Raw genomic sequence first — 27,053 nt, 5'->3', positions numbered from 1 at the left:
AACAGTGATATTTTAAGTTTCATTTGAAAAAAACTTTGTTGTTGAGATGATTCCCTGAAATAATGATATAATACCAACATGCTGTCAACAAAAAATAACAAAGTAATACAAAGTTGCAAAAAATAATCACATCATCTCTAGCCATGTATGAAATGGATTTCTTCTAGAAGTATTTAATTATAAAAGATAAATGAGTAATCGTTATTTAAATGTTAATGTTATAAGCTCTTGGGTATAATAGCTTGATTAAAATATTAATCACCCTACATAAGGAGGCAAATAAAACAAACAAAAAAAAGAACATAAGCCATACATTCAAATAAACAAACACAAAATAAAAAGAAATACACTGAGACAGAACATATATCATTGAAAATAATGCACGAAAAGCAAAGCTAAAAACAAATCATAATAGTAATGGTCATCAAAAGTGAAACACAGGTTATGGTGGATGTTGCAGGGATGAAATGGTAAACGAGTAACTTACCACAGGGCCTTGGAATCCGGGGGGTCCAGGCTTACCCATTGGCCCAGGGGTGCCCTATACACACATAACAATGTCAGTGCAGTGCATCAGCTAGGCCGTAACAACTGTCACATCCCACGAATAATAAAAGGCTACACGAACAGCTCAACACTATGCACTTTTGCCTTTTTTTTTCACAAAAATTACAAGACAAAAAATTGTCAACACAAGTGTTACGGGTAATTTTGGGGGAATTAAAGAATATTGATGGGAACTGAAGAATAGTGTTGGGAATTGAAGAATATGCTACTAATCCTTAAAAGCTTGACCATGATTCCAGTACAGGTGAGGATGTTTTTGTTTATGAAAAAAATATGTTTGAATTCAATGCTTTAAAATATTAAAGAACATGTTTAGGTTACAGTAATGAAAATGTCTCTCTACATTCAGGCAATAAAGGATTTACATATACATCTATATATGGCCAATGTACCATCACCATAGAATTTTTACTTTAATCAACAGTACACAGTGTTCGATGTTTCATATCCTTGGATAAATAAACACCGATATTACAAATGATTTTTCAAATTTTGAATTCCCACTGGTACAATGGGTTTACAATAAGATATGTTCATTTTCTCCACATTAACCACCTAGGTGTAGCATGCCTGTCAGTTATAAAAATTGACATTACATGTATATGCATGCATGTGTTTTTTGTCAATGTTCATATAAATGTATTAGAAGTTTTTCATGCAAACCAAACCCATCCGTGTCCCAATGTGAATATGACCTTATGTAAGGGAGGTAACTGTGTCATGCCTTGACAGAAACCCTATAAATAACTATAGGTTCAGCATTAAGTCATGCTCATCCTTAAACTGTTTAAATGCAGACTTTTTCCAAATTTAGTGAATGTTGATATTTCCCAAATTCTCTTCAAACTGTTTAAGTTTAATATAAATTGCTGCCTAAAGAGAGAGATTAACGAGTTAGGTGGGATGTGACAGGTGTGCCTGGTTTAGTGCAGTGCTTACTGTGTGCGGCAGGACAAGCCAGTAGTGCAGGTGTGGTACATAAGTGAGCTAGCGCCACAGAGTTAAACAGTCACACACCATCCTTGGTCAAACTTCCCAGGTAACCTGTCTGTCCATACTGAACTTGTAGCTACATACAGTCCGACACGCATGTGATGACCCTAATGTGTATTTTTTACAATCATCAAGCTGGTCTGTTCATCTGAACTTTTGGGTTACAAAAATTTGGTCACGTATCTTTCAAACCTGGTAACATCTGAACACAATATTGTACATAATCAAACATGTCCAAGATCCCTCCATGTTAAAATGATGAAATTTGTATTTGTCAAGTTCTACCTAGTTTTTTCAATCAAATTTCACAGATATAACAAGTATGAGCTAGTCTACTAACAGACCTTTGTGGCTGTGTGTGAGATACTGTAACAAGTGTTTCTTATACAAATTAACCTACTGAAAGACTTGTCAACTTGTGTGATGTGTACTGTGACAATGTACGTGAGGGTGTGTGCGTGACATATTGTAACAGCATATGAGTGTGTGTGTGTGACAAACTGTGACAGCATCAGTTGTGATAACTGAAGCTCAGGAGAAGTCTACTTACAGGAAGTCCCATTGGTCCTGCATCCCCTTTTTGCCCATGACTGCCCTATACAGATGGCATAAGTATATTGGGTTAGAGAGAGAGAGAGGTACAGAGGCCATACACAGCTAGCAACCTCACAACATACATGTAATATTGTCCACAGCCCATGGAGTATCTCTAGGTAATAACTTATTCCTTACAGAACAATTGGCTCATTTCACTGAATCTCTTGCTGATTCAGAAACTGGTCAAAAGTGAGTGATGCCACATCCAACTGATTCTGTGACTGACTCACTAACACTTGAACAGTCATAGGCAGAATACAGAGAAAGCTTGTTGTCTGGTTTGCTTTATATTTTCTTCATCCAGTGACCAAATCAACAGCAATTTGATTAATTTACTTCTTGATTCCTGAATTACTTGATATAAGTTTATCAATTTATCCTTAACCAATAGTTTTTTTTCAGTGGAACGCTGAGTAACTAACATAAGAGATTTAACTGTGGTCACTATTACTATTCCATATACAAGTACAGTGAGGCTGCCATATACTCCGTAGTCCTACAAGCAAATACATGTTGATATTCATAAGAAATTCTACAGATTTCTATCACCAGTAGGCAGAAAGACAGCTTGGTGGAGATTTTCAGGAAAGCTAGAATATGCTTAAATTGTTAACGTACAAGACAGAACTAAGATGTCCTAAAAATCCCCACCTCAACTGTTAAAGAAAAACCACAGTGAATATATTCACTAGTAATATACTGATGGATACTTTCAACACATAGAAGCAGTGACAACAAAGGGACATTTTCTCCCAGTTTCACAAATACATTTCCAATAAACAAATAATTCAGGTAAGATTTTGCAGGAAAGTTTGTTTCTATGGAGAAAATATCCCTTTCTTGGAGAAAGAGAACAAAGATAAACAGTCAACATATTTAGAAAAAGTCAGAGGTTGGGCTTCTCACTGTCCCTCATGCAAAGCGAAATTAATTCTCTCAATGATTATTTTTCACCACAAATATACATGTACTGAAGCAGTACACAGGGCTCTGCTGTTAAGAGAGACGGATAGTTGTTGCCCTTCCTTAGCAGCCTAAATCAACCATTTCATCAGTCTGTGCAAGGTATTGTACCCTGAATTAAGCCTCGCATGTAAAAACACAGCTGTCAGGACACAGCACAAAAGAAAACAGCAGGATTTCAAGTCCTCCATCACTCACTATGTCATCTCTTTTTGCCTTTTCTGAGACATTCCTCCAGTGTAAAGGGAGACTTGCACTGATATTTTTCATATTAGTGCAAAGAAAAGCAAGTTAAGACATTTTACTGGTCAGAATTAACTGTTCTATACATATAACTACAACCTGACTAATGAATAATATCCCTTAAATGTATACACTGATGCAGTACTGTTACTAAATATATGTCACAGAGAAGCAAGATCAGGTTTGGCTCGCCTCGAGCTGACCACTACAAGACTGTAGTCAAACTGAATAAGCAGCCACCCGCAAACCCCTTAAATCTCCACAGTCTTGAACCCCCCAAATCTCACAATCCAGTCTGACAGATGGCCACATAACAGACATGCCTAGATGTAACATTACCTACCAATTCTCCTTTCAATCCTTCATGACCCTTTTCTCCCTGCACAAGGTCAATGTGAATAGAAGAGATACAAGGTAGTGAAACAAGCACTGACATAAATATGCAAAGGTGAGAGATACACCAAAGTAATAATAGTCAGATCAGATTAAACACCACAGAGGCTCACACTTGTCAGTGAAATGCCTAAAACTATAAAAGATTATTAAATAAGAGAGAATAGAACAAAAAATATCTCAACAATAGCCATTTAATAGAGATTTATTATCTTGTCACCTTTTTCTTATAAAAGACTTGTCCTTGAAGGAGGCCATCATTTGATAAGCATAAAGAGCATAGCTTTGAAAGATTTATAAATATTAATGACACAACTTCTTCATAAATAGTTTTATTTTACCAATCAATGATTAAACAGGTGTGCTAACAAAGCCCTGTATTTTTTCCCATGAAAAAGTTTTTACCCTGACTGTCTGCTCACTAAACCAAAGACATGCCAAAATCAGTATGACAGTAAGTACCTTAATGCCAGGTGGCCCCTGTAAACCCATTCCTCCCTGGGTAAAGGAAAGAGTTGTAGCATTAGAAGCAGTTCAACACAAATTACACACATCTACAGGTTTTCATTAAAACGCGCTACACCATCACCAAAAGCCACACATCATTGTGTATTAGTAACATGATTGATTTATAATCTGAAACAAATATCAACCTGGTCAACAATAATACATGTAGTTCAATATCATGAGCATAATCTGCAAGAAAAAAAGATCAGTAACATTTTGAAGGTTCTTTTGGAGAAGACTGATTTATTTCCTTCCACACGATCTCCATAGTTTTTCGAACATCGTAGCTGTACTGCAAACCACTTAAACATACCTGAGCTGATCACAAACAAAGCATTATTATATGAACTTACCTGAGCACTTACACAAAATTACCGTGTGATACCTACAATAAAAATGGTGGATTAGTATCTTACCATTGGACCAGGTGGACCAGGTGGGCCAGGAATCTGAAAAAATAAATACATAAATTACAGGTATATTTTCTTTTTCGGTACTGTACTCACTATGATCAACTGATCAAGACTTGGCATTCATTTACTTTGAATTCTATACATAAATATCCACATAAGTACTATTAATACAGCAATGCAAGTGTACATAAATTAATTGTACATGTACACAATTCAAATGCTTTAATAACAGCACTTCACAAATTTGCTGGCATATTAACATGAACTGATTATTTAAACTTACACCTTCTCCACTTCCACCTTCCACCACCCCAGGCTCTCCCTAGTGACAGAGAGAAAACAAACATAATAAGTACAAGCTGGAACTAGAATACATTACAGAGTATATACCCACTGTTACAGAAATTTTAATCTGGAGAAAAATAAAAATGCTGGTGAAAACTATTGCTGAAATGAAATTCAAAAAACTGTAACATATGACAAATATTCACATAAAATGCTAAAGTAACATTGTGACAAAAGGAATGGGAAGAAAAAAAACTCATATACCACATGTATGTTATACACTCTCAAAAAAACCCTAATCATACATCTATTACAATGCACAATCTGTAAATAAAGTCAAGGCTAGGTTTTTCTAAAACATATAAAACCGGAAACATCCATTATAACAAGACAAATACAGTAATAATTTTGTATTCAGCTGGTCCTCTTCAGCCACCCATTTTCCTGTGTTGAGTTATCTCCACTTGAGTGTGACTTTAAACATCGAGTTGTCTCCCCCTGGATTAACAGGTCATGGATGCAAATCCAAACTGCGGACTCTGTAGTAAAGTTTTGACCATGGATTTACTAATCTTAGACACTTTGTTAACTGATTCATTAGTAGTTACAAGGCTGTTAATTTACAGGTATGTCACCACTTGAAAGTTTACTTATTACTTGGTCAGATAAAATAATTTACTTACAGGTGGTCCCGGTGGGCCAGGTAAACCAGGTGGGCCAATAAGGCCATCGTGACCAGGTATGCCTCCCTCACCTGCATCCCCTTTCTGGCCTGGGGGACCCTGGTTAGTCAGACAGACAATAGCTTATAACTACGCCTACTACAGTATACATATAGAAGGTAGAGGTGATAAGCAGAGTATGAAAGATGTTTACAAATGCAGCATAGCTTTTGGCTGGTTTACTGTCATAATCGCACCATCATTTGGCAAATAGTGTATTCTTAACATTTCATGCAGCTAGATGTCATATCTTCCAGAAGAAAAAGATCAATAGGTCCCAAGGGGAATATCTTTCACACTCTCCTCATAAATATTTGTCAATCAGCTTTCAAATCCTTCAAGTTTATCTTGTGATGATGTGTTAAAACCAGCCATAATACTGTGCTTGCAAATCTTTTGCGTATCGACATTTCATGTATTGGTGTGTTAAAGCCACTATTTCTAGACGGATCAATCATTACTCATTTAACCAGTCAGCACCACATCTAAACAGACAAAATATCATGTTTTTCCGACTAATTATGAACTAAAGCATTAATTATTGGAATTATTAAAGCATTTTGCTGACAGAAAGAAGCTACAATTAAAGATTATCAGCACACTTTGCACCGGAGATTATCGGCATCACTTTGCACTGGTCTGTTCCAATCAAAACATCATCCCTGCTAACATCAACAGGACCATCAGGACACCTGATCACAATCAACACCAGATACAGTGAATCCTGATTTTATGTAATACCTGTACGCTCCATATATAAGGATGTTTCATGGACCAGAGATTAGTACTATATATCAAACATAAAATGGGTTAATGGGTACATGTGTCACAAACGGCCCATAACCACTGATAACTGAAGGTCATGACAGGTTGCTTATGTTAACAGAAAAAGGCACTAGTCAGCCATTCCATCATAGCAGGAAGGTATACAGCATATTCCTACGTGCATGCTAGGAAAGTCCATCAGGAAACTAGCATCATAACATACTATTCTCATAACAGCTAAAAAAGGTAAAGCTAAAGTAAGTTAAAGATTAATTTATGAAACCATTTTACAGCACCACTTTTTTTCTTACCGAACCTGAAATTACAGACACTTGCAAAGTTTTACATTTAATTTTTGTCATTTAAATAAGAACTGGAGATGAAATCTGTATGCTGATGTCGACATTATGCAGGAATGTGAGTGAAGGAAAGTTCTTGTGCTTCCATGCCAATAGAAGTCATCCAATCAACTCTTTTTGAAAAAGAGTCTGAGATAAAGCAGTTGACAGAAGGTGCTGAGTTTTATTACAGAAAAGTGGAAATATTTACTGAAGAAAGTGAGAGACATTCAAAGCTGGGCTGTGGTGTATACAGAGGTTGGTGCCAAAGATGGAGGAGAAGAAAACAATTGTACAATTTCAGAAACCTCAATTTAGCAAACCAAATCAAAAGTTGACAACTCAGGTGGAAATCAGTCTAAGAAAAAGGAAAGAGACAAAAACTCAAAATAAAATCAAACTAAAACTTGGTGATCACTCAATGTGCTTTCAATATAATCAGTAAAATCCTGCACTCACTGCTGGACCCGGCGGGCCAGGGATACCGTCACTTCCTGTCTCACCAGCCAATCCCGGTTCTCCTTTCTCACCCTTATCTCCCTATAAAAGTGCCCAATCACAGAGCACGTAACAACAGCTGTTACAATCTGTCACACACCATTTCACTCCAGAACAGTCATTTACCAAATTCCAAACCATGTTACTTTTCCCGATCATCACAGGTTTCAACACATATTTTAGCACCTGATTAATTAATGATTACCAACATTGACATCCAATCAACATTACCCATGCTTGTCCAGTTAGGGTACATAATTTCAAAGTATTAAATCAAAATATTATTACAATCAGAGTCAAATACATGTTATTTAGTCCATCAAAACATAACTGCCCATATCCTTTGTTTAACAAAATGACTAAATTTTTAAATGTCCTTGATGATTTTCACCACCATCCAGGTTATTTTACGTTCAGGGAAGTGCTATGTTCTAAGGTCAAATAGGAAATGAAAAACTTTTAGTTTTATTCTTCTCTATTTTTTTTTTTTTTTTGGGTTCAAGGAATTAAAAGCAGTTAAATTCTTGAGTTTTTGGTGTCAATGATATCACAACCATTTCTTTTTATCTCCAAAACAGTATTTAATATCCATTAAACTAGCTGTTTTATGTGTGTGGATAAACATTACATTGGCAAACATTTCAAACCAACAATAGAGTTTCAGCATTTGATAACATTTGAATGCATTTAATTGTCCAAATATTGTATTTATAATCATTTTATCTTACTCACACCTACGACGTATTTTAAGTGACCCATTTACATCGGCTGATTATCTCTTTCTTTTTTCAGGAAGCCTTTTATACATCTGAAGTGGGAGGGGGGAGGCAATCTTTCATTCTGTTGCCTGAATACATCATCAAAGACTGATTAAGAGAATTGTAACTTTGAAAAAGAATGTTCACTTCACTTATTGGAGTCAAATTATTAAGTATCTAAAACTGTGCTAAGCCAAAGTTCTCAGCATAGATCTATAAGTGGTGGAGCCATGCTTCTGGTACTGTGCTGCAGTTCAGACGTACACGTAGATATACAGACAGACGAACCAAAGCAAGAGCATACACATTCGCTTGTCTGATAGCCAGAGTCTAGTGGACTATACACTGTTATAACCAATATTGCCTAGACCAGCCAGCTAGGTGGGTGACTGTAATAGACAGGTGAACTGACAACACTGGAGCGGGATGGTATACCGACAAAGAGAATGGTACAGGAGCAACAACAACCAAACAAGGCAGGATATTACTGAACTCTCACCTGAACTTGACAGTAAACAATGTATGAATGTTAGCAACTTTTTGCTGTTCATTATTTTTTATGCAACCTTATATACTCCCATACAGTTTCACCTTTACCATATGACCAGTCATTCCTTACAGGTAAATATGTTCATCCAATAACGAGTTTTAACATGCTGACACATAGAGGTGTTCCTACCTGGGGGCCAGGTAAACCTAATGCCCCTTTATCCCCCTTTGGCCCCTGTTGACCAATAGGCCCAGGGAATCCCTCCAGGCCATCTTTTCCCGGCCGACCCCTTCTTCCCTAAACAAACCGGTCACAAGTTATATCATTGGTTATCCATACTTCAAATTATCATAAACATCCATCGATAAAGATAAATCTGAAAATGTTAATGAACCATCATATATATACCTGTATATACATGTATATATACTTTTAACATGGTTTGCTTGATAATTATAGTCCTCTGTTGTTCCAAGAACACACTTCAAAAAGTCAGTCGAACTTTTCACTAATAATTCACTGTCATAATGGAGCAAAATAAAAATACACCACATTTCTCATGTTCTGTTGTACAAATATTTAACAATAAAATTAAGGATTTTGTCTGAAGCTGATAGTAATGTAAATTTTATAATCTTATAAAATACATTAAGAATATAACAACATATTTGTATCAAGAAGAATACTAGTACATGTGGAACAAACACATAAAGTTTACATATACATAGGGTTAGGGTGTACATATATGGGGCTGTTTCATACAAAACAGAGACACATAAGTGTACAAGAAACATGAATGTAATAGACTATATATATATATAGAGGAAACAGATATAATACATGCGACTATGTGGGATAGTCACGACAATGTGCCATCCAAATATACTAGATCACAGGGAATGTCAAAACACACTTAAAACATCAATATACAGATAGAACCATAGATCACTGATGATCAAAATATTAAATAAGTGTGCCCACTTTTGCAACAATGTATGCATTTTATAGGAAGTCACAAGTACAGAATAACATGAATCACAGAATTACACAATTGGTACTGTTATATGTTCATATTACAAACAACTGTGCAAATTTAGCTGTTTTTTGTAAATATACACATTGATGTGTGTCAAACAAAGATAGGGAATATAGACATACATGCACATGTTGACATGCAAAACAAAAGTGGTACATGGGCATGCAAAACTGATGAGTAGGTGAAGAGACAAGTGCAAAAACAGTACCATTACAGCATTCAAAAATTAATAATTTTTTGCATTTACCAAAATTCTTCTACATTCTCAGTGTTGACATGTACATTCAGTCATATTTTGACAGCAATTTAAAGAAAAATAGTTTTTCTGAAGCCCTAAATGTAGATTATGGCACATGTAGTATTGCATCCAAAAGCAAAATTCACTGGAGGTGAATAAAGGGCATCTGACAATGTCTTTCCAACAGAGATGAAGAGTTCCACAGTAAAAGATTTATCATATGTCAAGACCTGACAAACGTATACAGGTACAAATCATCTGAGAATTTCATGGATTTCAATACATTTCATGCATGCTACACTTTTTTCAAGGCCCAACGAACCTTTAAAACCATGACTGGATGAATTACACTTCTGACATTATCTCCAGATCAAGCCACTCATGCTGTTATAAACACTGAATAAGGTATATCGACTAGTGCATCTGAAACTGATAAAAACATTCACACAAACATGCGACAACGACTGGTGCAGTTGTGACATGCAATACTGAACATGCGGCTGCTTTACCCGCTTGCCTCTCTTGCCCCTTTGCCCAGGGTCGCCCTTGAGCCCTGGAACACCATCTAACCCACGTTCACCCTGAAGGCGTAAGCATTATTTTCTTATTATATATAACATGAGAGACTTTTACTAATGAACAATAAATTTTGCTCCAAATAGTGCATTTTGAGAGGTAGATAAATGTCATGAAGTATACTTGTGGTGCTGAAACACTTTTCTATTTGTATGTACCCTAATTCTTTTAAAATTTGGGACAGATATTAGCAGTGTTGAAAGTAGAGTATCACATTTCTTTACCAGCCTTTTGGAAAAGTAAAGATATGATCATGTTGTTCAATGGATGGTCTAACCATGTGAGAAAAGAAACTCAATATTCCTGCTAGAATTACATATATATTTGTTAAATGAGCAGACCAGGTGACCCACAAATTAGAAGAAATAGGGTATGATCCTACCTTCTAGGGTCGGATTTACATTTTTAAGAGCAAAAGGGCTCTAAGAATTAGGCAAAAAGAATAAATTTGCCAAATTTATGTAATTTAAGTAATTTTAGGTCATTTACAGTAATGCCATTCACAAATTCCATATAGTAAACTACGTAATACATTCAACTGATCTGCAAACCATATCAAGCAGATAAAGCCAAAAGGTAAAGTATAGTGTCCTGTTTGAGGCATGGAAGAGATCTTTCACCTGGTCTCAAAACTCAACGGGCCTTCCATTTAATTCTGGACGCTGAGTTTCAAAAGTAAAATGATAGGGGTTAAGACATTGTGGAAGAAACTTTCTGAGGCTTTTAATATCAAGTAGGAACCTCAACAATCTCATTTAGGAGGCACATCAAATATAAATGCATGTACCATAATTTTATAAAACATATTATGGGTATGACATTACACAATCTTTCATGATATGTAATAAAACAAATCTCATACATCAGCAATATGTTTCACCAGCACTTTCTTTATATCTCCAAGCTTTAGATTTGGAACAAAATTTATATTTAAATCATTGTACCTGAAAAACAGATGCATTTACACAATGTTCACAAGAGTAAAATAAACAGTAGCCAAACATGGAAATAAAAGTATCATGAAGATATACCTTGGTGAGAATGAAAACTTGTATCTTCAAACATATTGTTGCTTCTTTTTGATTAAAAACTGACTGAAAACAATGTAGCCTATCTCCTGCAGCAGGTTATCCTAAACTACTGGTATGTTACCCTCAACAGTCAAGGGAAGTTAGCAGAGACTAAGATTGAGAGACTAAGACATGTTTACTGTCTTCACCCAATGAAAGCTATTTTAATGATGAAAGTGTGTTACAAATACATAACAGAGTTATTACATAATACACATCTGAAGTTATTCTGTAATGAATTTAATTGTACAAAAGTTTGTTTGTAGTCTTCACATATTAGTGTGTTATTGAAGAGTGTAGATAATTGTTGTAACTAAAAATATTGGGAATATTAGGACTACAAAAAACAACATTTCAGAGGTGAGTAGGTTTAAAATACATGTACCTCTACAGGTCATCTCCTTAATATGGAAGTGTAAGTGTAAAATCCTTCACTGTGAAAGTTTTAAGTAGAAAGCAAAGAAGTTTAATTAAGTGGCTTTGTGTGGTTAATCAGGCAGCTACATCAACCTTCCCACCTGTAAGATAACAATCAATTCTTGTTATTTCATTGTTTATAAAAGTCCTGCTAACCAAATATTACATGTTATAGTTCTGTGCTGATTACCAATGTTACATCAAAACCTTGCCACAAAAACCGGAGTAGCCTCAAGACAGAAGATTTGTCAGGTGCAAGGCAGAGGTTGGTAGTTTACTCCATTCACTTCAGTTTGCTGTACTCATGATCATGTCCCTGTCAGGCAAATGACTAATTCTTTAACACGACATTAAACACCATTCCAACAAATAAAATCAAATACTGGAGCTAAGAGGTTCGCCTCAAGACTGAACTATGTTTTCATCACCCCAGTGTGGGAAGGTGTGTAGCTTTCCTGAAGCCGAGAGTAAGGTCATGTGACTGCAGCAACCCTCAACCAATCAGAGGAAAGAGGTGTAGAGAAATGTCTACCTCATAATCATAGTATTGGATGAGAACGCTGCGCTTTGTGCGCTCAACCGCAGCTGCGGCCCCTTTCCCTTTGCCCTTAGCTTCCGCCTTCAGCTCTCTTTCTTTCTCCAATAACTTTAGTCTTTCCTTTTCTTTTTTTCTCTGCTTCCGCAGTCTTCTCTCAGTTTTTTTGTCCAAAACTTGGATCTTACAGATTTTGGTTTTCTTCTCCATGGAAATAATACAAGGAAGTTTATCAGACAAGCTGTGTAATAGTTTGCTAAGTACAGTATTTGTAGTGAAAGTCTAAAGAGAGGCGTAAAAGAGAAACTTAAGAGCAAAACCTGTCACGCTTTATCGCAGTTCCATGTGTGACGAATTAAGAGAGAAATCCGCGGGAGTTTGGTAGGCCAAGAGTTTGCTGCAGTCACACCTTGTACAGTTTCTGGGCAGCTTTTCATCTCTAGTAGCTTCCATTAGCCTTAACTGCATATGGCTACAAAGCCAATAATGTCTGACAGAGCAGCAGAAACTTCACACAGTAAATTACACATACAGTCTAGACTGTGGTTTGACAGGGACTGTATGTAAAAGGAGTGTGCGGACACTCCAGTTTTACATTTCAAATCACAGGGAAGGCTACAGAATATGTTTTGTGGAAGTGACCATTTTCGTTGGCTGGTCATACTGAGTTTCGTCCAATCTTGTTTTGGTGGTTGTCAAAGGTGGAGTATTCTATATTCCTTAGCAACTGCCAGAATATTTCATTCCAGGAATTCTAGAGAGTGGACAGTAATAATTTACCCAATGTAAACAATAAAAAACAAAAAGGATGATAAAGTTGATAAAGAGCTCAAAGTGTTGTATTACTTTGATGTTTTTATAAAGAGTGAATATTTCACAGACAAGTTAGCTGTTCATGTCTCACCCATGTAAATGTGCAGAACTTGTGCAAACTTGGATGTCATGAAAATTATCTCTGCAATAGCAGACCAAGGTTACATGCCTTCAATACTGAGATGGTGGGCAAAAACCAGGAGCCAAATGAAACGAGTTAGATGAGCAAATGTCACATTTTGATATGAAATGATTCAATGACACGCAGTATGATCTGAGATATGATGTATGATGTTAGGGTTGGTTTTAGCTGTGCTCTACAATCAATGTACGTCTTTAGATCAGACAACATGACCATTTCGCATGTCAACTTATAACGGTGTGTTGGAGTCTGCACTGCGACATGCACGCATGTCAGTCCACTGTGCTGCAGAGGCGAGTGAGGTGAGCCTGTATAAGCTCATCCCTGACCGGTTCTGAACTTTAACCTGCAATTACGGCTCTCTTGGTAAGTGAAACTGAGTGATGGGAGATTCTTGATGGTATCATTAATATAAAATTAATCTTGAAGTCCTAGAGGATTTGTGTAGTGATGTAGTTCATGATTGCTCTAGACTACAGGTGTTACAAACAGCTGACTCACCTTTTTGCCTTGTGGTCCTGCTGGTCCTGGTGGTCCTGGAGGTCCTTGGATAAAGCCAGTGGGGAAGTCATCCCCATCCACAGATGTGCCCACACCTGTGTCACCTTTGTCACCCTTCTGACCCTAAAGGTAAATTCACAGGTACAAGTCTTAGCAATATGCAGGGTACACTGACCAGCTACTCTGTCACTATTAAACTTACCTATCAAATTATGTCACAAGATCATATATTTACCTTAAAACACATTTTCACAACATACAAAACTTAATCACACTCATAGTAGAGCTATTAAGATGTGTGCTTCTTTTCTGTAAAATTTTACCAATTGCTTGCCAGAAACTATTAAAGATTAAAGCTTTAATGTACAAAGTTTTTTTCTATTACTGTGCCTTTAAATTCCTTTCCTCTCAGATAAACCAATCAACCACATATGGATCTCCCCTAGGACAAGCAGAAACCTATCAATGAACAACAAGGTACATGTGGTGTGTACTGCTCAACTTTGGCACAATGCAGAAAGCAGCAGACTCCTGACAGCTATAATCCACAACATCTCATACTGATTTGTCCTATATAATCATGTTTTACGCTTGGCACTGTTATCTAACAGATATGTTCTAGCACTGAGCTACACAGACTTCCTCCAAACTACCTGATAACTGTGGAGAAGCTGTCACTCAGCATCAGGAGTTACCAGATTCATTATAGAAGCAGAGTATCAGGTGCTAGTCAACTGTGCAGGTAACTGCCTAATACACGCCTCAAGGTCATACTTCCTCTAGGTCGCCAGAAGAAAAGGGAGCACACACCAAAGGCATGGTAAACAATTACTACCAATGTACCTGTAGTATCCTGTTTTGCTTGCTAAGATTCAAGTTACACTTGGAGACATTTTATGCAACTAATCTGACATCTTGAATGATTTCATATTAGATCTTTGCTCCACATTCTTTTTTTTAATTTCATAAAGTTACAAAATCGTCTAGACTTTTTCTTGAAATATTAAGGGACTGAATCATGGTGTTTTTCTTGCTGAAAAGCCTGACAACATTTGGAAAGCTTTTATTCTATCTACAAAATATCACATTCTAACTTCTGTGAAAATTGGTGATATATATACATGCTATACTCCAGCTTTAATGAACTTTATTTCACTCTTAGCAAAGTCCTACAAATCATGCCATCTTTAGAGTGTGGAGATAAGAATGAAGATTCTGGAACAGAAAACATTTTATATCCAACCCATACAAGCTAACACACATCTGTACAGAAGGCAGATGTAATAATTCATGTACACCGTGGTAAGGTACAAGACCTCTAGCCATCCTCACAGCGTATGACCCGTTCTCCTTGTCGGGTCTAACTGACAACAATGGTAATCCTCATGGCAAGAACATCAATCTTGCTGCAACAATCTATTGCTGACAAGCCAAAGTTTTTTCTGTTCCTTCCACAAATATCTTTCAAAACAGTCCTGCTCAATACTCCCTGACATGGTTATGCCACCTCTGTTATTATCAGGATCTCAATGCGTTAACGACCATGCTAATTTTAACTGCTTACAGCAGATTACAGCGGAGAATGGACCTGACAATGACATACCTTAAACATTCTAAAAAATGTACAATCACTAACTGATATCACAAACAGTAATCAGAAAGAATTTGAACTCATTTCGAGAGTTAACCCATTCAGCAACAATCACTTTCATGTCAAGTTTCATTAAAAAGTGCACAAAAGTTAAATCTGCCATGTACATGAAAAGGAATTACTTTGCAAGAATTACCAAATAAAATATTAATCCAAAAAGTTGAAATCATGAGACAGTGAACATACTGATCATTGTCCGCAAGAATATTAACCATCCTGGAAACTAACCCTGCTTATAATACTTACAACAAAATACTCCCTGAGTTAAAAAAAAAGGAACCATAGCTGTTAAAACAGCACACACAAAAGAAAGAAAGAAAGAAAAAAGAAAGAAATGAAATAAACAAAAGGAAAATGAAATCTTGAAGTAAAAATTCAACCACGCCAAAAAACTGTCTACAAAGTAAAATTTCATCAAACACATCTGGATCACTCTGAAGGTATAAGTAAAAGACAAAAAACATCAGAAGGGTTTGTCTGGTAATCAGTGACTTTTGGAGGTAGGAGTTGAAGATATATGAGGAACATCACATGTCTACTACGTTGTAAGCTATGTGAAAGGCACAACAAACAATGGTCCATTGATTGAAATTTAAGGTAGGTGATGATGGATACATCATGATGACATCATAACCTTTGATGACATAAACTTTGTCCTTCAACAATACCTTGCGAAGAGAACAATGTTCAGTTTGTTACAATGATTGATTAGCAGTATTACATGCATTAAAGACTGGGTTTAATTTGTTCAACAGAGCTGACATATTAGCACTTGTCTTTCAAATGACAATAACTGGTGTAAAGACAAAAAAACTTGAACAATGAAATATGTTGGAATTTGAGTTGCTTAGCTTTTCTAACCTTGCTGGAAGAGGGCATGAGGGTATTCCTTTAGAATGCAATATAAAGGCAATACAAGGTGAAGTTAAAAGAAAGCAATGAGTTTTAGAAGAAAAAAAGATACCCCAGAAAATAGGTTGCAACAAAGGATCTAAACAGGAAACAGGATCCTTGTATTTTCATCAAACAAGATCTCAAAATTCTGAGATTCTGTTGATAAAGGAGCATGTGAAAAAGATATCTGTGGATGAAAGCAATGTGGGAAAATGAAATGCATATGCATAATTCAGTTCTTCTGTTCTTTCATGCCCTTTGCACCAAATATAAATCATATTTCTAACATCTAAATCACGACTACCGAGCACGTGACCTGGCTCCCCCAAGCTAAAGCAGTGATCACCCAATAACAAATAACAAGCCCATCTGGAAAGAATAGAAAAAGATAGAAGACAAAAGTTTGTCCTATAAATCATATTTCTAATATCTGAATCATGACTACAGAGCATGTGACATGGCTCTAAAGCTAAAACAGTAGTCACCTAATAACAAATAACAAGAGACAAGTCCATCTGGAAAGAACAGAAAAAGATAGAAGACAAAAGTCTGTCTTTTGGCTGTCTCATGACACAAAAAGAAATATGACATAAATCCCACTCTAAAAGATAAACCAAACATAATGATATGATGTGAAAGACAAAATGGCAGGACACTAAACCCAACTGTGAATTCAGAGAGGATATGAGAAGATTCCTTTAAAGTGCACTGTAGATATATATATACAAGGTCAATTTAAAAGAAAGCCATGGGTTCCAAAGAAATAAAAAAACTTCAGAAAATAAGTCACAAAAAAGGATCATTCATCAAGAAAGATTGGTACCTCCTTGAACAGGAAAACAGAAAAGGAATAAATAAACAAAAGAGGGTACAACTCATCAATAACCCCAAATAAAACCACCAGAAAAGAAAAATTTATTGGAATCAGGACTGGGACAGTAGAGTTGACTGAGCCAATATGGCTGTCATGCATCAGGGCAACATGCAGTGAACTCACTTTGGCTGCTGGCTGTCCATCAAGGCCAGGGATGCCCGGCTGACCAGGTGTTCCTGGAAGCCCTGGGGGGCCTGGGGGACCCTGAATTACCTTGGGTCCCTGTGGGCCGTCAAGGTCAGACCAATTACCAAGAGGCCCAGGGGTATCAATGTAACCAGGTGGGCCTCTATCCCCTTTGGTCCCTTTAGGACCAGGGAGACCAATTTTACCTGGCATACCTGGGAAACCAACAGGGCCACGGACACCTCTAAAGCCTGTCATACCTGTTTTACCTGTGAGACCCTGTGAGGGGGCAAGATGAATGTGGGTGCAGATAAATAAGTGTAATAAACCTTGATACATGGCCACTCGTATACAGCTTTCTACCGTATCATTAGATGTTTTGTAGAAAAAAAAATGTCCCACAATAATAAAAAGGATCATCTTTGAAATTAAGTGAAAAGCAGTTATTTTTATCCGTTGTCCAATTAATCGCATCCTAGCGTATTACATACAACACTGTCCATTCCATATGAATGTTGTAATTTACAAAACAGGGGTGCTTGTTTTCTTTAAACTGCTCAGGTATAATGCTGTGAAGACTTACAGGCATTCCAGGGGATCCGTCTCTTCCAGGGGGACCCTGACAAAGAAAATTAAAACCATCATACCTCATAGCAGTAGGATACAGCTGCTCTGGTTTACACTTATTTATTTGATTGGTGTTTTATGCCATACTCAAGAATATTTCACTAATACAATGGCGGCCAGAATGATGTTGGGACAAACACAATAGAGTCCTGGGGATGTTTGGTAAACGACAGGCATTAGTGAACACAGAAGACAAATTTGGATGATCCCTAAAAAGGTGTCAAAAACTGGCAATCCTCAGCAGATTCAATGTAGTCCCAGCACTATTGATTACTGTATATCTTTTGTATTTTTTCTTTGGTTTGGTGAGAGAGGAGGGGGGGGGGGGTGCGTATCTGTGCTCAAGAAGATTTCACATCTTTGATAGCAATCCGTATTCTTCTTAGAGAAACTGATGGAAGAGATAGAGATGGAAGTAAACCACCACCCTTCACCTGACACCTGACAATTAGCGATCACTGTGTTCTTATCAATGTATAGGTAAAGATAAGAGGAATACGTGCACACACATTAAGGATTTCATCCCCATTTGATACCATATAGGGTCTGAAACCCATATATCTGTCAAACTTATGTCCACAAGTACTTCCTGAATTTCTTGATGTGTGTAATTTCAAAAACTGCCCAGTTCAACTATTTTAGGCTGAATACAATCCCACAAAAATCATTAAATTGTGAATCATATACTGACAGGAAATGCAATAGTTATAACATGTATACAAGCCATTAGTAGTGCAGGGTGTCACTCACTGGAGGTCCTGAGGGGCCAATGGGTCCCTGTAACATAAACAGACAAGAGTCATCTCAGCACAGTTATCTATCGCACAATGTAGTGGTTATATATGTATCTCCTCCAAGTATCACTGCAATAACTGTGTTATTGTTTTTTTCATACAGTACAAAATGGCATCTTCAACATCTTTTTTGTCCACGCTTCTGTTTACAGTCCTGAAAATATTGACTTTCTTTAATTATTGTACAGGTTATCAACCCTCAATCAAGATCAGTCTTGTTTGACCTGCACCTTACAATGCAGCTATTGTCTCTGACATCTGGGCCTCTCTGATTTGGCATTAAATCAAATAAAGCAGGCTTTCCTGTATTTATTCTCTGATGCATTCTGTTCTAGTCATGACCAACAAAAAAAAATTGCAACTACTTCTGTGTAAAATGTTATTTTAATTATTCTGACCATTTCTGGTCTTATTAGACAGTGTTAATCTGTCCCCTGACAACACCTGACATGAACTGCCATGAGTTGACAGGCTGGACAGGTCACTCAGGCAACATGCCTACCTCCTTCCCTGGTGGTCCCGGCAGTCCGTCAAAGCCAGGCAGTCCAGGTGTGCCCTTAGGCCCCTGAGGTCCTGGAGGTCCTATTCGGCCAGGTTCTCCAGGTTCACCCTATACAGTATACACAGGTAACAATGATCATACAAGACAAAATAACAGCGTTCAGATTTAAATTCTGTAGTTAGATTTATTCTAACCTCTATACTAAACACAGGATTCCTTGAGTAAATACAAGCACTCAGATTTATAAAGCTCTCACATTTAACCACAGTATTCAGGTTCACAGAATGTGCAGATTTAAATACAGGCCTTAAATTTATACAGGCTTCAGATCTAAATACATGATTTATTTTTTTATACATCGTTCAGATATTTAATCAATGGAATTAAATGTAGTGATAGGAACTTCTTCTTTACTCTTAGATAATTGCATAATATTCCCAACAGATAAAAGAATCAATATGCAGTCACAATATAGAACATTAAATTCTTATGTATTACACGTTATTTTACTCAGATAGCCCTATCCACATGTATATAACATCAAGTCACCCATACAACACAGAAAAGCCTCATCATTAATCAAATGCTTAGATTTATCCATTTTACAGAAACAAATCATTCACTAAAACAAGTTATATACACTGTACATACAGTACAATTCCCCCAAAACAAATGAGCACTGTACAGTTCAATCGGACATTTGTGCTTAAACACAGAGTCTATTAAAACCAGGCTAGGACATTTCCATCCAATGGTCTAGTTTCTTGAATAGAGGAAAAAGTATGACATATTTTCACATATTTGGAGTTATTTCTTTTTAAATGTAAAGCACTTCATCACTATGATTACTTCATGACCAGGATTATCTTAGGTGTGCATAACAGAGATACCTTGAGGGTTAGAACAGTGATGTTGGAATTCGGACCAATGTTCCCAGGTAGTCCAGGTGGGCCACGGTCACCCTACAGACAAGCACATGCAAACAGAATAAGCCATACATGCACATGCATATAGCCACAGTGGCAGGAATGGAGCATGCAAATACATGTACCATTACTGTACAAAACTGAAACATACATTAGCAAATGAACATAGCCATTTTCATATGAGACACAATTAAAGAATCAAATATTTTAACACCTGCAAAACAGACTTTTCCTACAGCCATTTGTTAGTTTTGAGAGAGGTAACTATTAAAATCTCATGACAAGGTGTGGCAACAAATCATCTGAAGAACAGTCATTAGTGATACAAAGATAAATCCTAGAAGAGAGTGAGTAACATAGCACTGGGTAAGAATATCATGGATAAATGAGGATTAAATAGTAGGTTGGGAACTACGTAAAATGTTCAGTCCATTTCCTTCAAATAAAAACACAAATGTGGATGCAACCTGATGCAGGCAACTTGAGCATGCACTTTTGTCAAACATGCCAGAAGTGGATTACTCACAAACCTTTATTGTTATAACTTCATACTGTGCACCCTGGGAGACAAACATAGCACAACATTTTACTATTAGCCTTAATGTATTAACAAATAAAAACTTCAGGCACATTTCTTTTAGAAAATGAACATAGAGTAGATGACCCCCAATTTTGTTTTTTATTTATATGATTGGGGTTTAATGCCATAATCAAAAATATACATTATACAACTGCAGTCAGCATTATGAGAGGAGGATATCTTAAAATCACACAAATTTAAACTTCTGCTCTTTGAAATAACTTGTTATAGTTTCATCACTTTATTTAATCAGCTGACTGAACTAATTTATATGTAGCAGTTAGTAAGTACTACCTTTAAGGTTATTATTCTAGTATAGCCAAGTGAGCCGTCTGTCAGTTTTATAGACCTTGGTTTGATGTTGTCCTGGAGATGAAAAGAGATCTTATTATATAATAATAGGGCATCTTATCTAATATATATAGGGATCAGTCATAGAATTAGACAAAACAGAAGATGGGTATCAACAGCAAGGGTAAGTAATGCAGAGGTCAGACAGAGTTTAAACAGTACCAGAACAACAGTAGTTTTCTTGAACAAACACAATGGAGTACAAGAAGGGGAAACATTCCCTTCCCATGTGTTTACCCCCAAATCTACTTCAGACAGGTAAATAGGAAGCATGGGGTCAGAGGTACAAGTGATACACTCTGCTGATGAGAGTTTGATGTGAGGAGATCTGGACCCGATTGTTTGTCTGCTCCTTCATCTGTCACAGGTGTGGGGTCAGATATTACTCACACCCACCTGGTCCACCAGGCCCTGCTCCTTACAGCTTCCTTACTCTATATGACCTTTGTACAAGAAACACCACTACAAGACGAACATATTGTTTCAAGGTATGTTAATGACAGATGGCAGCAATCAGAGCACATTGTCTTAATCCTGTAGCGGAACCCATCACCTGAGAGTCAGCTGTCGGGTAATGGTAAAAACTGCAGAGATAAGCCTGAAACAGGCAATAAAGCTGCTCATCACTTCAGCCCCTCAAACACATCAAAGGTTGTAGGCAAAACATAAATGTTGGTTCTCTATATCAAAAACTTAACCATCTTTCTTTTATTCCATAAGAAAGGTGATTTGACCCATAAAACATTTACCAGAAAAGGCAAATTCAAAGCTGTTTTACTTTACACATTTATATCAAATAACGGCTTCTAATTTGACTTCAGTATAAAAGCATACAAATTAAAAAGGTAATTCACCAGTATTAAAAATGATGTAAAATTCTGCCAACCAAAGTGCATTTCTAGAGACAAATAAATGTCATAAAACACTATTTTTGGGGCTGAAAATTAAATTTTTCCAGTGAGATATTACCATAACTTCCAAAGAAACATCAAAACACCTTTCTAAGATACATAGAACTCCCAGAATTGGAAAAAATGATGAACTTAGTCATGGATAAGGTCATGGGCATTGTCAATTATTACAATACTGTTACCTTTGCTCCCTGAAGTCCATCATAGCCTGGTAATCCTGGCTGACCCTTTTGACCCTTGTCTCCTGGATCACCCTACCAACAATGATCATATTCAGCAATGTATCCCAAATATAATGATACTTGAAATAATTTCCTCATTATTATCATAACAACAAACCTTAGTTTATTACTACTTTATCTGCTCTTCATTTATATCCCCCAAATTTTTTACTGATATAATGGTAGCCAGTTTTATGAGCGGAGGAAAGCAAGGAGCCTGGGATAAACCACCAACCTTTTGGTATGTTATCAACAAACTTTCTCGTGTAACATTATCATCATATTGGTGAAGTCAAATGGGCTAATGTGAACTTCATGTATCATAATAACACTTCTTGCCATCTAGATCCTAAGAACAAAGGATCTCTGGGGATCTTGAAATTCCCTGCCTGAGATGAAACCTTAACATTGAATTGTGAATAGTTCTCTGATTTCTGCTTAAAAAAAGATACATGCGGACTAGTGGAAAAGTTGGACAATTCATACGGAGTAGCCGTAAAAGAACCATAAAAGTATCAGCGACAGAGAGTTGTCTTTCTTTCAACTGAAGACAAGTGATACAGAGTAGTCTTTCTGTTATGAAGATAAGTGATACAGAGTAGTCTTTCTGTTATGAACACAAGTGATACAGAGTAGTCTTTCTCTTATAAAGGTAAGTGATACAGAGTAGTCTTTCTGTTATGAACACAAGTGATACACAGTAGTCTTTCTGTTATGAACACAAGTGATACAGAGTAGTCTTTCTGTGATACAGAGTAGTCTTTCTGTTATGAAGATAAGTGATACAGAGTAGTCTTTCTGTTATGAAGACAAGTGATACAGAGTAGTCTTTCTGTGATACAGAGTAGTCTTTCTGTTATGAAGACAAGTGATACAGAGTAGTCTTTCTGTTATGAAGATAAGTGATACAAGTGATACAGATTAGACTTTCCTTACAGTCTTTCACTAGTGAAAGGACAAGTGATACAGAGTAGACTTTCTTATGTGAAAGTAAACAACACAGGGCAGACATCCATTACTGGGAGAACAAGTGATGTGGAGCAGTCTTTCACTACTGAAATGACATATGAGACAGAGTAGTCTTTCTGTTATGAAAAAAAGTGATACAGAGTATATATTCACAATTGGGAGAACAAGTGGTACAGAGTAGTCTTTCTGTTATGCAGATAAGGGATACAGATTAGACTTTGTAGTAGTCTTTCAATAGTGAAAAGCCAAGTGACACATAGTAGTCTATCCAAGACAAATGATACAGTACAGTGTTTCTGTTGTGAAGGTAAGTGATACAGAATAGGTTTTCCGTACTGGCAGAGCAAGTAATACTGAACGGAGTCTTTCACTAGTGAAAAGACAAGCGACATAGAGTAGTTTTTCTGTTGTGAAGATACTAGTATGTAATACTGGGAAGACTTTCCCTACTGGCAGAGCAAGTCTTTACCTTCATTCCTTTCTCTCCTGTTGGACCTGGCTCTCCCTATAGTGTAAGAACACAAAATAATTACATCTGCATGTGGGTGTTTTACTCACTGTAACAAGTGAGGATTGGAAATTAACCAACTAGAAATAATTATATATTAACACTCTATTATAGTGTTACAAGAGGCTGTATCTACCCCAGAAATGTCATGTGCATATATCTGTATTCAAGCTTTATTCACACATACAAAGTATTATGAATAATAATTAAAATTGGACAAAATACATGTAACCTAATATCATAAAGAGCTAAGAACTTACTGTGTCTCCTTTAGGGCCCTGGAAACCTATTGGTCCCTGTTAACAATAGGAAATCACAAGTGTTGTTTACCAATGTTGTAATAAAACAATTACAACTGTGTACTTTATCAAGTCATAATTAAGTAAACCCAAAGGACTTCTTTTCATTGGTTACTTTTGTACATGCATAAGGCTAAAGATCAAAACTTTGTTTTATTTTTAAATTTATTCTTCATATGTATAAAGTTTATCTCTTATTCCAGTCATATATTAAAAGTATAATATAATTTACTTGTCATACTTACAAAGCCTTATAGCAGCATTCAAAGAAATAAAATGGTTTATGTGAGCCAGGTGTTGTTTGTTAGTACGGTTTGTGAGGTTAGTGTTTGGGTTAAAAACTGCCAGGCCATGCTGTTAGACAAATATGGGTATCGCCAGTAAAATAGCACGCACTTAAACCAAGATTGGTACATTTACAACTTTTTACTCTGTATCGCTTCATAATCCATGAATTTTAAAAATACATGTAAAAATAATAATACAAACAAATTGCATCCCTCACAGATGCCATTAAATATCAAACCGTCTTTGGAGAAATCACGAGTTACATATAAATATTCAACACCAGGTAATATGGGTAATATGAGTACAAATATTTCACCAGGTAGGCCAAAAACACCTATGGTAAGGCTCAAGACTGGGACAGAATACGGCCCACAGGTGTAAACTAATTAAATGTAGATAGAATGACAAGGAACACCTGAATCACCTCCATTAAACAATTATTCTAGTGTTGAGCTTCTCCTTTATTACTGTTTAAATTACTTTTATTAATGTAAAATGACCAAAAAACAAAACAATAATATGTTTTGTGCATAATTTCCTCACAAGAGTTCCTAGTATCTACCTAAATGAAAACTTAAAATTACATTTTATATGTAAATGAAGTCTACAGCTAAAACATACAGGTAACCATAACAAAAATTATATCACTTCCTACTATTTATTGCCAGAAAAAAATTCAGTCATGTTAAAACGTGACACTTAAACTCTGAAGTCAACTACTAGTATTTCCATACATCTTTTACCTCATAACAGCATATAAAAAGGAATACATGTATTGTCTAAGGTAGGTAGAGGCCACCCAGGCCACTGTGGTTCTGTTTCTCATCATGTCTGTCCCTAACAACAGCAGCCCTACCCCACAAGCCTTGCACAGTGCATATGACGCACATGTTACACATGCCTCCAGTATTAACCCCTCGCCACTATCCCTGTCTGTATAATGTAAGGTATGAATATACACTGTAAACCAACTTTTAGTTTGCAGCTTTTACTGAGATTTCATTGAACTTGAAGTGTGTGTAAACCTATCTAGGAATCCCAGGGTCCATCAGTGCTGAGGGGTTGGTGCAAAGCTGAACTCTTGAGCCTCTATAGCCTACATTTGCATACTCAAGTGTATCAAATGATAATATAAGTAGGTTCTTTAATCAATATATCTTATACTAAAATACCACTTCAAAATTGAAGTTAATGCCACCAGTTTGATCTATCTGCACTCCTCGGCCCCATTCAGATATTCTGTAGCCAGTTAAACCCCTGACTTCTCTTGCACCAGACTCCTAATCATTGCCCTTGGGGGTGTGTCAACAGTGATGTTATAATGTGGTATTTATTCCTGTGTATCCTCTCCCGATTCATTCTTCCTGTACAGCAGGCATCCCCACAGAGTAATCACTGTGTCCCAGACACACCTCTGTATCCCCTGACCAGTTGAAATAACTTTGGAGGTCAGAAGGAATCTCGTGATCAGAAAACTACCACACATTTGGTCACACCAAAATAAAAAGTGTGGAATGAAGACAGCTTTATCGTCCCTCTGACACCATCACAAGATCTGGTGTCAGATAAGTAGCCTGTGATTCCACCCAAAGGTGTTGGCAATCAAGGTTAAAAGCTTCCTTGCAAGGTCACAGCATCATCCATGACAGGATTCATGGTTGCCTTCCTGACAGAAGTTGCAATGTGAATGATGCAGTTATCAATGGGTGGATACTTCCAAAGCACACAGCAGAAAGCCTGCCATAAATTCAAGACTCTCTCAAAACTCCAAGGTTAGAGACAGGACCACTGCCATTCATAGTCCACAATATTCTCCACAGTACCGCAACAGGGTTAATTAGTGCACGATATAGCCTAAAGGCAGCAGAATTGTACTCAAAACGTCTGTTACAGAAACGTCCCACCAAACCACCTCAAAAAGAATTCCAAACCTGTGGGCAACTCGCCTAATTACCAAGAGAAAGACCTTATGTCTCTCCTAACGGAACAGCAGGATGTCTGCAAACACACCTCTGTCATTCTCACAATATAAATCCTGTTCAAGTCCCTTCTATCCCTAAGGCTGCTTTCTTAAGTGAGCCTATTAAGTAATTTGGTGAAGGGAAGTGGATTTAACCTTTGGAGGTCACATATGCAACACAAGTACAATATCCTAAGGGTAGCATGTGCTTCAAACCTCAATCCTTGAAGACTTAACTGCTTTGCCATGTGATAATCTGCATACAAGCAAACATTTTAACTTCAAACGTGCAAAATTACACCCACCAACCTAACAATAATAATGTTACTATGAAACAAAATTGCTCCTTTCCAAAAAGGACTGTTCAGGTTTAAGATTTACAATTTATAATCTTTCATTCGCTAGCTGACAGAAAACGTCCAACTACCAAAATGATTTACCGGTGGTCATTTCCTTTTTTGCCAACTACAATAAAGAAACACTCTATCACTACTGTCCCTGAGAAATGATAAATGAGAAAACATTCCTGGATGCCAGATGATAAACTACAGATTAATTGACCATTCCAAATAGATGCTGGTTAATGAAGAAGAAAAATGTGGGATCAAATACTTGTCCTATTCAGGGAATACAGGTTTACAGGTATCAAAATAAAAAAAAAACATCTGTGTATTTTCAGGAAGAGTACTATAAGTGGCAGTTGTAACATAGG

At 36.6% G+C, this 27,053-nt stretch overlaps 1 protein-coding gene across 5 annotated transcripts in view; it reads right to left on the bottom strand.

Moving 5' to 3' along the window:
• LOC135467007 (collagen alpha-1(V) chain-like) overlaps nt 1–27,053 on the bottom strand; it is a 91,249-nt gene that overhangs the window by 18,407 nt on the left and 45,789 nt on the right. Inside the window, exons 8-26 of one of the 5 annotated variants that reach the window (XM_064744771.1) lie at nt 24,055–24,090; nt 23,756–23,791; nt 22,279–22,350; nt 21,129–21,200; nt 20,785–20,814; nt 19,329–19,436; nt 18,783–18,809; nt 17,989–18,024; nt 13,861–13,983; nt 10,316–10,387; nt 8,722–8,829; nt 7,246–7,326; nt 5,645–5,743; nt 4,960–4,998; nt 4,680–4,712; nt 4,219–4,254; nt 3,707–3,742; nt 2,111–2,155; nt 488–541 (exon numbers count right to left, since the gene is read on the bottom strand). In XM_064744771.1, coding sequence (XP_064600841.1) covers nt 488–541; nt 2,111–2,155; nt 3,707–3,742; nt 4,219–4,254; nt 4,680–4,712; nt 4,960–4,998; nt 5,645–5,743; nt 7,246–7,326; nt 8,722–8,829; nt 10,316–10,387; nt 13,861–13,983; nt 17,989–18,024; nt 18,783–18,809; nt 19,329–19,436; nt 20,785–20,814; nt 21,129–21,200; nt 22,279–22,350; nt 23,756–23,791; nt 24,055–24,090 — 1,143 coding nt within the window. Of the gene's footprint in view, nt 1–487; nt 542–2,110; nt 2,156–3,706; nt 3,743–4,218; nt 4,255–4,679; nt 4,713–4,959; nt 4,999–5,644; nt 5,744–7,245; nt 7,327–8,721; nt 8,830–10,315; nt 10,388–12,401; nt 12,606–13,860; nt 13,984–17,988; nt 18,025–18,782; nt 18,810–19,328; nt 19,437–20,218; nt 20,291–20,784; nt 20,815–21,128; nt 21,201–22,278; nt 22,351–23,755; nt 23,792–24,054; nt 24,091–27,053 lie in introns of all 5 variants that reach the window. The other 4 variants (XM_064744763.1, XM_064744778.1, XM_064744786.1 and 1 more) reach the window with 4 other exon arrangements.

The sequence above is a fragment of the Liolophura sinensis genome, chromosome 1 (genome assembly GCF_032854445.1).
Source record: "Liolophura sinensis isolate JHLJ2023 chromosome 1, CUHK_Ljap_v2, whole genome shotgun sequence".
NCBI lineage: Eukaryota > Metazoa > Mollusca > Polyplacophora > Chitonida > Chitonidae > Liolophura > Liolophura sinensis.
Note: the sequence above shows the minus strand (reverse complement) of the source record. Positions and strands in the feature narration are given on the sequence as shown.